At 36.0% G+C, this 15371-nt stretch overlaps 1 protein-coding gene, 1 long non-coding RNA gene and 2 other non-coding genes across 4 annotated transcripts; 1 reads left to right on the top strand and 3 right to left on the bottom strand.

The window, feature by feature from the left end:
* Positions 1-4937: 4937 nt before the first annotated feature.
* Positions 4938-10643, top strand: atk (artichoke). Its single transcript, XM_036360897.2, has 4 exons — positions 4938-5321; positions 5381-7880; positions 7992-8115; positions 8178-10643. The coding sequence occupies exons 1-4, from the start codon at positions 5077-5079 to the stop codon at positions 10442-10444; spliced, it is 5136 nt and encodes a 1711-aa protein (XP_036216790.2). The 5' UTR covers positions 4938-5076; the 3' UTR covers positions 10445-10643.
* Positions 10644-12871: 2228 nt separating this feature from the next.
* LOC106622371 (uncharacterized) lies at positions 12872-14086 on the bottom strand. The gene is made up of 3 exons (XR_001330949.3): positions 13891-14086; positions 13338-13386; positions 12872-13075 (listed from the first exon to the last, which is right to left on the bottom strand). It is a non-coding gene; the product is annotated as an uncharacterized lncRNA (long non-coding RNA).
* On the bottom strand, positions 13156-13241 carry LOC118680606 (small nucleolar RNA Me18S-Um1356). Its single transcript, XR_004976186.2, has one exon. It is a non-coding gene; the product is annotated as a small nucleolar RNA Me18S-Um1356 (small nucleolar RNA).
* Positions 13455-13541, bottom strand: LOC118680604 (small nucleolar RNA Me18S-Um1356). The gene has a single exon (XR_004976185.1). It is a non-coding gene; the product is annotated as a small nucleolar RNA Me18S-Um1356 (small nucleolar RNA).
* Positions 14087-15371: the final 1285 nt, after the last annotated feature.

Genomic DNA, 15371 nt, shown 5'->3' with positions numbered 1-15371 from the left:
GGTTTAATTGAAATTAAGTAAAATCATGGTTTTGTAAAGCCAAATATGTATATGCTTGAAAATAAGTGTCGCATAATTAGCTAATGGAAAATGTTGAAAGTGAAAGAAAAAATTTATGAGCTGTAAAATTTATGCAACTACATAATTATTGTGACCTAAATAGTTTTCCAAAATAATTTCGCCTAGGAAAACTCGGCATATAACTAACAATATGTTAGCGGGAAAGTGTTAATTTAAAAAAGTGTGACAAAAAAGTTTTTCGAATTCGTAAATATAACATTTGTCCGAACAACAGTGTTTGAAACACTAATATTTTTTAATAATTTTTTCGAAAAAGAGTTTTCTAATATTATGCGTTTCGAAAATAACTAAATTCAAAACTTTTCTAAATAAATTTATAACTTGTGTAAAACTATAACTGTAAATCATAATCTCGCAAGGATCCAAAGCATATCTTGTGTATGTGTAAATTTTTATAGTTTGCCAGTGTTTGAGAAAAGTAAGTTTTGGCACTTAAAATTCAGTTACAAAATTATAATAGAAAAAGTAAATATGCTGTAAGCGAACATTTTTAGACGGTGCACCGCTTTTCTTAAAAAGACAGTAACTGCAATATTATTAAGAGCAAATAAGCTAAACAAAAAAAATTTTTTTAGATACTAAAAAAAAAATAATGATGATAATATAATAATAATAATAATAGACGGTGAAAATGGACCGCCTCGCACGGTGAACGGTGTGTGAGAGTGCCGTTGATATCTCTACCGCCATTAGAGGGTGCTACCATAAAATTAAAGCCAAACTTTAAACGTATGATATATAATCTTAACATATGAAATGAATTTGTATACCCTAAACAGGGTATATTAAGTTTACCACGAAGTTTGTAACATGCAGAAGGAAACTTCGGGCAACTTAAAAGATATATACTTCTGATGTGTAAAAATGATCAGCGTGATGAGCTGAGTCGGTTTAGCCATGTTCTCTCAATTTTTGAGATAACGTTCTGAAATTTTATATACGTTCTTTACACTCCACGAAGCTGCGCTTTCGTCGGATTCGCCGATATCGTACTACGATAGCATATAGCTGCCATTCAAACTGACCGATCACAAATAAATCCAGAGAAAGATCTTTTTATACACTTTTATGCTATAAGAAATGCAACTATGAAGGGAATTGCAGCTTCGGTGCTGCCGTTTTTTCTTGTTTTTACTATAAAAATTGCCAATATATGGTAATAGGTATATTTAAGTAGGTGGTTATTCCTAATATCCACAGACATATTGACCTCATTCTTCAATCACTATTGCTTTGTATACATATATGTTAGGTATATCTTTAGAAACTTATTTACATACATACATATGTACATCTGCTGCGTATCGCATCAATATTATCTACTTACATTTACATACTTGCGAAACAATACACCACATACCAACACACTTACACACACATACACAATGCAAATTCAGCAAGCAAAAAATGCGATCAGTTCGCTTATAACGTTTTCATTTAGTACAAACATATTGCCAACAGAGGAAGCTTAACTGATTGTGAAAGAGCTGGAAAATAACACACAAAAATATCAAAACAAAAACAACAGTTTGCAACAACAGTAAAAACTACAAGGCAACAAGGTACGCCTGCGCAATAATCAGCAAAAACAACAACAAAAACAACATGAAACTTTAAAAAACAACATCAAGGCGTGCAACGAAACTGTTAACCGTTTTAGTTTTCCAAGATTTTGTAATAATTTTTTGAGCGTTTCCATCTAAGCCACATGTACTTGTAATATGTGTTTAAACACACATATGCCTAAATGTATGAATGTGTGTACATAAGCATGCATAATTGTTATGCTTTTAGTGACGCTTGTGGGTGATATACACACATAACTATGTATGTGACTGTGTGTATATTCGTACTTCGTTGCGCGTGCAGCTCAAGCAAGTCAAACAGCCGTCTACATAGTCAAACACCTGCCTTAGTGCAAGAGCGCGTTAGTAGAAAAACGCTATAAATATGCACGAGTATTTGTATATGTGTGCATTCACACACACATGCGCATTCATTAATGCAGGAGGACTTGTACTATGTACGACAACGATTACATCTAACGAACCTTGAAATTATTTTGTTGTCATATTCGCGTAATTTCTTCGGCATCGAAGTTTCTCCGCAGCTTTAAAGGGTTACACAATTGCTGCTGCGAAATTTTAACATGTATTAAACAGTGTTATACACTTGAGTTGAACTGATAGTTTGAAGTTGCAGAAGAACGTTCGCGATACAGCTAATAGCAAGCTACAATTTTGCACTTTAGTGGTTATATCCGCTTACAAGTCCGAAAAAAAGTGTTTTTTATTAAAGAGAAAAATCGAAATTTTTTTCCAAATATTATTGCCTTGATAATTACTTGGTAAAAATGTTTACGGAGGTTATGTGAAAATTTCACGTCTGTTGGTACAACTGTTTTGGAAAAAAATTTATAACCGGCTCTGACAACAGCGTTTCTAGATTCGCATTTAAAGTTGTTCTCTTTGTTACACTTACCTATAACCTATTCCTTCTGAAATGCCACATTGTCGGGACTGAAGTATCAATGAACATTACCTCATGATTCCGTTTCCATAAAACTACTTTCATTATATGTACTATAAATATTTCCACAAAAAATAAATCCGTAATTGTTTAAATGCAGCTGTTTGTATTTAGTTAGTTCCTTCCCAAATGCTACCGAAATAGTTGACATTGTTCGTCGAGGACGTCGTCTATTCGCGCGTGCATTGCTTTTTTTATACGGTTTTATTTTTTAAATTTTATTATGTATTGTTTCTATTATAACTATCTTAGGTAATTCCATCGAATTACGACTTCTTTTCATCCTAAAAGTAAATTGAGCAACGCAAAACGTGAAACCCTCTATTTACTATAAGAAATTGTAGTTTTTTCTACAAAGATGCTAATCGTTGGCTTTTTGTGTACCGCAATAAAATGTAACTTATTGATGTGGTGTTTAAACACAGCAACGTCAATGCGCTTTGGCAGGGCAACAAGAAGTTCCGTAATAAAAATGTTTCTGATAGCTGAAACATATAAAAAACCGTACTTATGCTTACAACTTCTGCAAAATTCGGAACGTTTAAGTTTCACATATAAAGATTTCTATCAATTAGGCTGTCAATACTTTCATCGCCTTTCACCAGCCAGCACCTGCCATTCATCACTCTCTGTGCTGTCATTTTCTACAGACTTTAATTTTTAAGTAAAAAGTAAATAACTTATATATGGCATAATTTATTTACTTTAATTGCTTTAATTGTTTCATAAAATCTTTTTTTTATGATTATATTATATATGATTGCTGAGCAGTTTTTATTAGCAATTTAATATGTATACACATATGTATATTAGGATGGAACAAAAAAAACCTTTTTTTTTTTTGCTTAGCCTGAGCGTAAAATCTATAGATTATAAAAAAAGAAAATTTTTGTACAAACAAAATTTTTTTTAACATCTAGAGGCGGTCTCAGTTTTAAAGTACAATTCGAGTAAAAATTTTTTTTTGGACAAGAAAAAATTATTTTTGGTTTAAACTCTTTACATTTATATAAAATTTACCGGTTTTTGGTTCAAAATTTATTTTAACGCTTAAGGAAGGCATGTTGTCGTTTAAGATTTTTTTTTTAAACTCCACTAATGACCACAAATATTTTTTTTAAGTTGTTAACTTTGAATTGGCTAAAAAGAGGACTCTCCACAACTTCTAGAACACTTTTTTTTACGAAATAAAAATTTTAACTCGAAAATTTACTTTAAAACCGAGTGCGCCGCCTCTAGATGTTAAAAATTTTTTTGTCTAAAAATTTTCTCTTTTATAATCTACAGATTTTACCCTCAGGCTAAGCAAAAAAAAATTTTTTTTTCGCTCCACCCTAATGTACATACATATGTACGTGTACATAATATATATGTATATATCTTGCACAAATTATTGACATGTTTGCTTTTTAATTTAATTCGTAACATGTACTTTTTTGTTATTTAGTAAACCTCTTTTTTACCAAGCTTTCAGGTACAAGAAGCCGCAATAGTTTTCTTCTTACTGGGATCTCGGGTGTGACGTTTTCAAAAAATCGATTTTTTTTTGCATAAATCCAATCTAGAGCATACATAGAATATGCTGGTAAATTTTCCGAAATAGAATGTAGTTTGAAAGTTACGGCTGTAAGAAGGTAAGGTCTTTAGAGCGCGTGGCGGTGTTTTTTTAAACGTTTTTTTCTCGAAAATTAATTTTTTAAACTGGCGTTCACGATTTCTCAAAAACGGTTCCAGCGATTGCTTTAAAATTTTGATGATAGTTTTAGCGCACATGTGGCTATCGCCCGAACTAGGATTTTTGAAAAATATTGAACCGTTTATTTTTCTTATAAAAAAGTAGTCGCAAAAAAACATGAAATTTTAGGTGTTAATACTGCTAATCGTATTTAAAAAATTGAATTTACAAGATTTGTAAAAGATCTTCGTTCCGGTAATAGCCATCTTCCTGCAGTTTAACATGCAATTTTTTTTTTTTTTTTGTAAATTAGATTATTTATTAAAAAAGTTAAAAATTTCAGTTAAAAGCTTAATAAATATATAGTAAAAATTTGGAGGCTCTGCGTGTTTTTATTTTACTATAAAAAATTCCGAAAAATACGGCCGTCACACGTGATGACCCCCTTAAAAAAAATAATCATGAACTACCTTCATACCGCCAACGGATCCAGAACTTCGTCTGCTGGTGACTTTTTTAAGGAGATTTACAGCGAATATGACTAAAAATTTAGGCACTGCTTTGGACTAACAACTCCCTAACAGAAACCTATAATGTATACCAAAATTACAGCACCGTCATGTATTAGTTTTTTGTAGAAAGTGTAAAGTAAAAAGGCGGCTAAAAATATAGTTTTTTGACGTAAACTCTATAAAATCGTTCCTTTAGTAATCACTTTCTATAATCATTTATTCTGTTTCTTAAACTACAGCATGTGACCATTTGAACTGTTCAGCAGCAACTCCAACGCCATGAAGCGCAGACGTGGCATAAGGCTACCGTGGGCCGTTGTTGCACCGCCGCAAATAAAATATCTTAATTATAATTATACAACATATCAAAGTTTTAGCGTTAATCTAGTCCTCCTGTTGCAACGCATGCTGTTATTATGGCTGATCATGGCCGCAGTGGTGAGCGTACAGGCCGACGGTTGTCCGCCCTCTGAGGCCATACTGCCATGCCGTTGTTCGCTGCGCGGCAAAGAAATTCAAATATGGTAAAGCACAAAGAAAAAACAATATAAATTCCATTCTGATTTTTTTTTTAATCGCTTAGGTGCTCACATAGCAATTTGCCGCAAATAATGGACGGCATTAAGGCGGTTGAACGCAACATTAAAAGTCCAATCGATGAGCTGGTGCTGGAAAATAACCAACTGCCAGCACTACCCGGTCGCTTCTTCGGCACTTTACAGATAGTGAGATTAATGCTACGCTATAATAGCATTGAACGCGTCTCTAACGGTTGGCTGAATGAGCTGGAAAACCATTTGGTGGAAGTGTACATTGTGGAACCACAATTGCGTAGTGTACCGGTAGAGAGTTTGAATGGCATGATCAATATGATCGCGATCACCATACAATCCGATGCACTAAAACATTTGCCAGACTTTTCGGGCCTACTTAGTCTCACCTATTTGAGCGTGCAGAGTAAGTCGTTGACCGAATTGCAGTCGCATTGGTTTCGTCATTTACCGAAGCTACAAAATGTGCATATAAATGGTGGTCCGCATTTGATACGTCTTGAAGCTACTACGTTCGATGGTTTGATATCGCTTAAAAATATTGATCTTAGTCGCAACGCAATCAACTGGATACATTTGCGCGCGCTCAGGCGTTTGCCAAACCTCGTAAGCCTAAAGATGTCCTACAACGAAATTAGCGATGTGGGTATGGTGGGAAGAATTGTAAAGGATTTAGAAAATTTAAAGAAATTGCGTTTGGATCATAATATTATTAATATTGTGGAGGACGGTTCATTCGTAGATCTGCCGCACCTAACAGAGTTGCATTTGAATGACAATCGCATCACCGAGCTAGAATATGGTGCCTTCCTCCGCACACCTATGCTAAAAACAATATATCTGCATAATAATCACATACGTCGCATACACCCTGAATCATTCCTTCAAGCTTCCGGCAGCGGTGTAGAGACGATTTACGCGTACAACAACGAAATCGAGCGTGTCAGCGAGCTTCGTTCCTTGCTCGACGCTCTGCCATCGCTCAAATTTCTCGACATGAGCAACAACTATCTTACTGACATACCATTTGGTGCATTGCGCGGCCACGGCACACTCGAACAACTTCATCTGAATAACAATTTGCTGCGTACACTGGAACATGATGCGCTAATGGCAATGCCAGCCTTGCGAGAGCTACGCATGCGCAATAACAGTTTATCCAACGAACTGCCAATGCCTTTTTGGAACTTACCCGGACTTAAGGGGCTTGATTTGGCAGCAAACAACTTTCGAACTATCGATTCACTTCTACTAGGTGGCTTGCCATCGCTGCGACGACTTGATCTAAGTGAAAATGGTTTAGTAAAGTTGGATCCCAAAACCTTCATACATAATCCTATGCTGGAAACTTTAAATATTTCCTATAATGAACTCTCTGCCATACATCCGGCAACATTTCGCAATTTGAATCGTCTCTTTGAGGTGGATGCAAGCTATAATCTACTGTCAGACATTATACCCGGTCTGCCGAAGATAGTCGAACGCGTTTCAATGCGTGGAAATGCCATTGCCACACTACCTTTCTCCATCGGAAAATCACTAAGTTTGCCTAACTTACGTATGCTCGATCTAAGCGTGAATCGCTTGGAACAGCTACCAAAGTACAGTTTCCAGGGAATGCCACAGCTGCGCGTGCTCAGTTTGGCTAATAATCGACTGCGCACATTGGACGACACCGCTTTCATGGGTGCTACACGCTTGGAACTTTTACATCTGCAAGATAACGGCTTGTCACACATCGATGAGCGTACGTTTCTGCCGCTAGCCGAATTGCGTAATCTCAACTTACAAGGCAACAAGCTGGAAAGCGTTACCGACAATTTATTTTCAAACAATTCACGCTTGGAACAACTTGATTTGTCTAGAAATATAATACGCACTATAGCACCCTCAGCATTTGAGGCTCAGCGTTCGCTAGAGTATCTGGATTTGTCCAGCAATGCGTTAACTGATATGTCGGTTAGCCTATCCAGTCTCGTTAATTTGCATGACATAGACCTGAGTTATAACCAGATTACACGCGTGCATGCAGATGTCGTGTCTTTATGGCGTAATGTCGTTGAAATACGACTCGCCAATAACCTTATTGTCGAGTTGAAACATGGCACATTTCGCAACCTGCCAAAACTGCAGTATTTGGATTTGTCCAGCAATGAAATTAGCTCGGTAGAGCCGGGTGCGTTAAAACACCTGCCAGATCTACAAGAATTTGTTTTAGCGGACAACAAATTGGTGGAACTGAAGGATCACGTCTTCGAAGATCTACCGAACTTGCTGGCTTCACATTTCCAATACAATACATTACGTTACATATCACCAGATAGTTTCTTTAACTCGCCCTCCATGGTCTTCTTAAATTTGTCTAACAATAACTTTCATAACATGGAAAATATTGGACTGCGTGCAATGCGCAACCTGGAGGTCTTAGATTTGTCTACAAATGGTGTGCGTATGGTCAATACTATGCCATTGAAATCGTTAAACTGGTTAGTCGAGCTTAAAATGGACAACAATCGTATTTGCAAGATTCAAGTGAGTACAAATTAGCTGACTGCTGTGAGTATGACTCGGCTCGAAAAAGTTGGAGTTACTGCAAATCTATTTTAATTAAAAATCTGATTCATTTCTTTTTTTCTTATTAAGGGCGGCCCATTCGAAACCATGCCTCGTCTACGGGTGCTTTCAATGCGTAACAACCAACTGCGCACCATCAAAGAGCGCACCTTCCGAAATTTACGCGGCAATATTGCCATACTTGATGTAGATGGTATGTGTTTATCAATTTCTCGACATTTTAGAAAAAAATTTATTTTTATTGCAAAATTCCAGGCAACCCCATAAATTGCTCTTGTGAAATGCAGTGGCTCTCTGTGTGGCTACAGGAGACAAATTTTCCATATCCTGGCCCGAAATGTCAAGATGGTCGACTGCTACGTGCCTCACGTATGGATCGCAGCCTCTGTGCCGGTTTCGAAGATAGCAATCAACGCCGTGGTTCGGGAAGCGATAACAGTTTCAGCAGCGACAACGCTAACCATTTGCCGCTCTTAAATGAACACGGTGATATTTTCCAACGCGATTTGCAAGAGGAATTCAGCGACGAATGTGAGGAGTATGATATTTCGCCAGGAGAGCGACCTTTGGCTGGTGAGAGTGAATACTTTTACGATCAGTATGTCGACTATACTCCATCGAACGAGACGAACTCATATGTTAGTACAGACGCGCCGATTTCGCACACAAATATAGCAAGTAATTCAGTGCTAAGTACACAGAAGAAACCGCCAATTAGTGCAAACATTGATCTGAACAACACCATACTGAATACCAACTACTTCAAAAGGCAGCCTCAGCCGGCGGGCGCGCAAACCAGTTCACCCTTTACATTCTTTGGCTATCCCATACCGTCGCTGAGTTTGGGACGCTTCTTCGGCGCTGGTCAGCGTGGGCGTAAAGACCGTGGTGAAAAGACTAGCACTACGTCAACTATGCAAAGCACAGCGAGCACCACGGAAAGTGGCTTGACCCCATTATCAGCCACACATCGCATGCATACGCCACACGGCAAGGTGCGTATGTATCAACCGAACAGCGCCGAATTCGAGAAGTATCTAAATCCGCCAGACTCGCAGTATCCGGACGTGTCGGCCAGAAATCGGCACACAACTACAATAGCCGCCAGCACTGATTCCAGCTCTGACGAGACAACAAGTAGTGAAACACCAATCAGCGTCTTTAAAACCGCTTTCCGTGAGCCAACGAGTGTAGAACGTGGTGGTTTTCGTCCAATAATACCGGAGCATGTGGGTGGATTTATGCCCGTGCACGATCCCTCAAAGCGCCGCGGCGTAGTGGAACCCATACCAACGCCAACAAAATATACGACGAAGCATACGGAACGTGATTACATTCCAATGATACCGGTACACGAAGACAATAACCATGGACCATCCAACAGGTTCAGCAATTTAAGACCCACAACTGCACCCTTGCCCACCACGGCCTTAACCACTGCAGAGTCCGCCAGTGAAGAGTTTGAGTCGCAAACCTACTACGTAACCGAAAATCCTACAGAGTTCACCACGCCAGCGCGCCGTATAACGCCACCATACATGGCAACAACTACAACAACAACCGCAATAACTATAACAGACCCAACAACAACACCTACTAGCACACGCTATTTACCACGCACTATAGCGACCATAGCCACAACACCTACACCTTTGCGCACGACAACCATACCTACAAGCATAACAACAACAACTTCTAAAACGCGTGCAACGACTGCAACCCAAACGCCTACATATAATATGGACGATAGTGACACTTTTGACACCGGCGAGATTTACGACGACTTGGAGGCACAATCTGTCGGCATGCTTAAGCCGCCACCACTTCTACAAACCACCACAGCGGAGACTATATTACTAATACCACCGCCGGAGGAGCATGTCGAGCAGATTAAACGTCACTCTTGGGTAATGAAAACGACATCTACAACGCAGGACACTCCAACTAACAGTTACATCGATGCAGCCGGAAGCGGCAGTGACAGCCTGGCAAGCGCCGAACCCCCCACCACTCCACTAACTGTTGCTAATGTTTCTCCGCGACAACCACGCCCATCTGGTGGACGATCCATAATCACCAAAGTACAAACACCGCAATCGCTAAATCAGTATCTACCCACGGCGGAGGAGTACCATCGCACAACACCACACACGCACGGAGACAACACATTTCTCGATCCAAGCGCATTTGGTGATCAGCAGGATCTACTGCAACAGCAATTATTAACAGCTGCGCGTAAAGACGATTATAATGGCCCCGAACCGCTGGACGCAGAATCGGTGGACACTGCGGCGACCGCTTATCAGCAGGTAGAGCGTGCGGAACGAAAAGACGGCATGGATTGGTACTACGAGAGCTTCAAGAAACCGCGGCCCGGTACAGTGGCAGGCAGTAGCTTGCGCAGCAGTGTAGATTTCATGGCGAACGCCGGCGCTGACGGCAATAAATTGAAATATTTCGGTTATGAGATAAATGCATGTAATTTAATGTTCTTATTAAGTTTTTTAGTAATAATTTTTTGAAAACTATTTATTTTTCATTAAGTTTAACGTTTCTCTTGTATCGGAGAGTGTTTATAGTTATGCAAAGATATTGCAATATTGTAAAGAAGAGTTGTAACTTTATCTGCGAATCGAATACTCATGCAAAAACTGCTTATAATTAATGTTCATATTTTATTATTAGCAATATTTGGTAGAAATTGTTTTAATGTTGCAATTATTCATAAAATTATTTAAATATACAATAGTAATAGTAAATTAAATAATAAAAAAAAAAAACAATAACAAATTTATTGAATGTAATACGTACGCATTAGTGAGCATCAGTTTTCGCATAAAATATTGTTTTAAGGGGGAGCGGGGTTAATTTGTGCAAAACAATGCCCATTTTTATGATTTTTTTATGAAACAGTTATAATCTATTTTTAAAAACCAATGGTACAATATAGTATGACATTCAAAGAACATTATGTTAAATTTTCATAGAAAAATATTAGAAAATACGACAATGACGAGTAATGCTGCTGGAGCGTTTTGAAAAAAAGTTAAATTGTGGTGCCCATCATAACTTGATGTTGGCTCATCATATATAAAAAAAGTCAAAATTATATCGTTAGATAAACGCTTTGCCTAGATAATGCTGGAGGGTCTTCGAAACTATAACTTTTATTTTTTATTTATATTAAACTGGAAAATATTAAACAATAAAAAAGCATTTCCGGCTTTACTTCGTAAATTATGTAAAGAATTAGTATCGAAATTCTCAGCAAGATCGGTGCAGTAGTTTCTAAATTATGAGGGGCGCCGACTTTGAAAATAAAAAAAAAATCGATTTAGAAACCCTATTCAGCCCTTAAGTTAAGAAACGCAAGGTCTATAATTATTGATTATACATTTTTCTACTATTTTTGGGTATTTATTTCAAACGACATTTCGCCATTAAAACCAAATTAAAGCCCCTACTACGGTTTTCAACCCAACTGCATTTCGGTTAAAGTTTTGGTTTCAACTCAATCCGTCAAAAAAATGTTGGTTGCAGTGTTGTCGGACTTCTACTTTTTTTTGGTATTACGGACTTCAACTCTGTGCCAGTGATGTTGACTAGAGTATCAAAAAATGTCAGCTGCTAACAAGCAGTTGATGTTAAACATTAATGAATTTATTTATTAAGCATATTAATAGAAAATGGAAATTGGGTAAAAAGAACAATTTCATTTATAATTTCAAACTATTTGAATCAGTTATTATGTACAAATCCATAGTAAGGTGACAAGTTTCTTAAGCTCGTGGAGTAAAATCCCGAAACTGGACGAGACAAGCTACAATTTGGAAATATTAAATTAAAATTAAGGGAAAATGGGAAGTGTTTCGAACATCAAGAGTCAATACAATCTACTACTCCTAGATATATACTTTTTGCGTAAAATTGAATTTTTAAAGCGCTTTGCTCCTCTTCAGTCACTGGTGCTTTATCCACAGGGCACAAATATGGTGTTCATAATATTTAAAAGCAGGTTTTTTAATGACCATATATATATCGTAGATTGCTTCAGCTCAAAGTTAAAATCATTTAAAATGCATTCTCGATAAATACCGGCGGCAGGAAATAGAGATTTTATGATTAACGTTTCTTCATCCCATTTAGTAAAAAAACAATATGATTTCTCATTTTAACAAAAATAACTTTTGAATCTGCAGTAAACATTATTTAAAAGCCATTAATTGTCAATAAAACTTTGGTCTATTGGGTGTTAGGTAGTTCTAATGCATTTAAGCGATCACGAAGGCTTTTTTTCTTATGCCCAACACATCAGTTTTGGCCGCAACAAAATTGTCAACGTAATAAAAAACAAAAGTAAAGTCCATTCCAATTATTATTCACATTTTCGTGAGCAATAACTAACTTAAATTGTTTCGATTTTTCGTTTAAAAATTTTCAGTTGTTTAATTATCTGTCAAATCTTCATTTTTTAAGTTGGCAACATCAATCAAACTGCAATTGAAAATAGTTGAAAATCGTAATACCTAAAAAGAATTAAGTTGATCTGAAGTTGAATTGCTTCAACTTCAATTCAACTGAGTGCAGTTGAAAACCGCAATAGTTGCATAAATTTCAAATCATCTGGCATACCTAAAAAGTGTGTTGTTTTAATTAATTGAAAAATTAAAAGTAAATTGTTATGTGTTCTTTCAATTTGTCATTTTCATATTGTATTTCGCATATATTTTTTACTCATTTTTCATTACTTAATTTCTGTGTGTGCTTAACACCTTATCAGCTATACAATTCAGTCCATATTTTTTTTACAAATTCATAGTGCAATTACACATATGTATTTACATTTTTCAGTCTTTCTCAAATCAATTCGAAGCTTTTCATAACTTTACAACAGCTTTTTGCCGTTTTTTGGTTTAAACTCAAGTTACCTAAAATTTAAACATTTAACATTTACGAACAATACCATTCTCTCTACTGCTAGCTTATAAAATACAAACAAAATATCAATACTTTGGATTTTAGACATAAAATTAGCATTTTGTTGGCGTCTTCCGTGCGTGGAAATTTGTTGGTCACTTCATGGATGAATTTCAGAGCATTTCAAATGGATTATGCAGTAAAGTGTGTGGTTTGCTCAACTAGTGGCATTTCGTCTGGAAAAAAGCAAATAAATATTAATTATAATTAAAATTAAAATAAAAATAAATAACTTGTTCAACACTGCTTCATATGAAAAACTGCTCAGATGGTAGTGCATGTGTATAAAAATTCAGCATTTTAGCTCAGTTTTGGGTATGAAAATGTCATCACTACAGTTTTTCTATACGAAACGCTATATACAAATTAAAAAGATAAATAGAAAATAATATAGTTGGCTATGTATTATATATATTGTATATACAAATGTAAGTTTACCTTCACTCGGTAGCCTGCGCTGTAGTTAACACTCTTCCTTATTCAGCATCTGTAAATAAAACCACTTATTATTATATTATCCACTCACAAAGCATGCACAACAACTAAATCACTGTAAATTACAATTCAGATGGTAGTGCATGTGTATAAAAATTCAGCATTTTAGCTCAGTTGTGGGTATGAAATTGTCATCATATTAATAATTGTTTTTCTCTAAATAACTAAACAGCTACACTGCTTACTTTTTGCCAAATTATAACTAAAAATTTGCCGTATTAACAGCTCTACACGCTTTGTTGTCTGCCTTCTACTTATCGACAGCCTAACAACCCTATAAAAATGGTGTGAAAGTTAGGTTAGTATAAAACTAATGTGACGCTAGTGTCACGCCTAAAATGCTTACTAAGTGCAATTTTGCATATTACTCAATATAATTATATAAAATTGTGCTGCTACTAATTGCCATAATACACAGCAATAGGTCACACTTAATTAATTTATCTCCCAGCAATTCTATCTTTAAACAAGCCGATAATTGTACACTATTGCTTACCTTTTAAGTGAATTCATTACGCAAATTTAAGTAAATTCACTCAATACATTCGATTTTGACAATTTCGCGTATGCCTTGCGCCTTATTGTAGGTTTTTGCTGTTTAATTAAGTTTTAGTTTCCATAAACGCGTAATTCGACGATGCTCTGTTGCGTGCCGCCCAATAGCTGTTCAGTGAAAAGATTTAGTAACCGGAAAGAGACCTAGTGGCAGGCAAATTGTGAATGCAATAATTACTCACCACGTGGTATAGTATGGTTAGTTGTGTATAAAACCAAATGCAACACTGCATGGGTAGAAATTTTAATATTGTGACATATATTACCCGTAGTTAGCGAATTTTTATACCCTGATTAGGGTATATTAAGTTTGCCAGGAAGTTTGTAACTTCCAGAAGGAAACGTCGCAGACCCTATAAAGTACAAACATATATACATATATACATGTTCAGCGCGTTGAACTGAGTCGCTTTAGTCATGTCCGTATGTCTGTCTGTTTATACGCGAACTATTCCCTCAGTGTTTAAGATATCGATCTGAAACTTTGTACACGTACCGTTAATATCGGTTCATTATATCATATAGCTGCCATACAAACTGATCGATTAAAATTTAGGTCTTGTTTGGAATTTTTTTTTTTTTATTTGTGAAGGGTATTCTAGCTTCGGTGCAACTGAAGTTAAGGAGGTATTCTAGTCTAGAGATATGAACTTTAGGTTATTTTTAAAGTGTCGTAAGAAAAAGGCAATCAACATTTTTACTATCGATTTTTTTATCAGTTACTTATTAATGTTACAGGAGTACAGGAAAAAATTAAAAATTTAAAAAACTGGCAGATGATGAAGTGGGGGTCTCAAAAAATTGGCACATGAGCATACCCATGATTTCAACCGGCGATAAAAAAAAAACCCTCCTAGTCATCTAAAATGAAAAAAAAGATTATCAATTTGTAATGATGTCGCAATTGTATGAACTAGCAATAAGTAAAAAATGATAATTTTTGACAAAATGGCAACTGTTTAAAAAAAAACGATTATTTTTATATTTTCGTATTTTTTAAAAATAGTAGAAATTGAAATTTAAGGATAAAGCTAATTCATACTCGAGATAGGTCTATAAAGAAGATTCTGTGAAAATTTCAAGTAAATCGGTCCAGTAGAAATCGTGCGTATCGTATTGAAAAAGACTGGTCTGAGAGAACGCATTTAAGTTTCGCGTAAAGTTTTTTGTTCGATTAGACCCAGCCGAACCGGTTTGAAGGCCGGGTCAGTATAATGTCTATATCTCCGAAAATAATTTAAATTTTCAAAAATCCACTCGTAGACATATGCTTAAATAGTTAAACTTTGAAAATGTGAAAAAAATAGATTTTTACCGTTTTTCATTACGGATTTTTATGTTTTTTGAGTTGCAGTTGCCAGCTAAAATTCAGCTTATTTCGTAAACCTTGAATGAATAACAAAGTTTACAAATTCCCATAGC

Source organism: Bactrocera oleae, chromosome 6 (genome assembly GCF_042242935.1).
Source record: "Bactrocera oleae isolate idBacOlea1 chromosome 6, idBacOlea1, whole genome shotgun sequence".
In the NCBI taxonomy this organism is placed as follows: domain Eukaryota; kingdom Metazoa; phylum Arthropoda; class Insecta; order Diptera; family Tephritidae; genus Bactrocera; species Bactrocera oleae.
The sequence above is the reverse complement of the archived record's forward strand: the minus strand, read 5'-3'. Positions and strand labels throughout refer to the sequence as shown.

Excerpts from the sequence above, each read along its gene's own strand:
- atk (XM_036360897.2), top strand. The coding sequence starts at position 5,077 with ATGAAGCGCAGACGTGGCATAAGGCTACCGTGGGCCGTTGTTGCACCG. Across the intron at positions 7,881-7,991 it reads ATCGTATTTGCAAGATTCAA|GGCGGCCCATTCGAAACCAT; the intron begins GTGAGTACAAAT and ends TTTCTTATTAAG. Across the intron at positions 8,116-8,177 it reads TGCCATACTTGATGTAGATG|GCAACCCCATAAATTGCTCT; the intron begins GTATGTGTTTAT and ends GCAAAATTCCAG.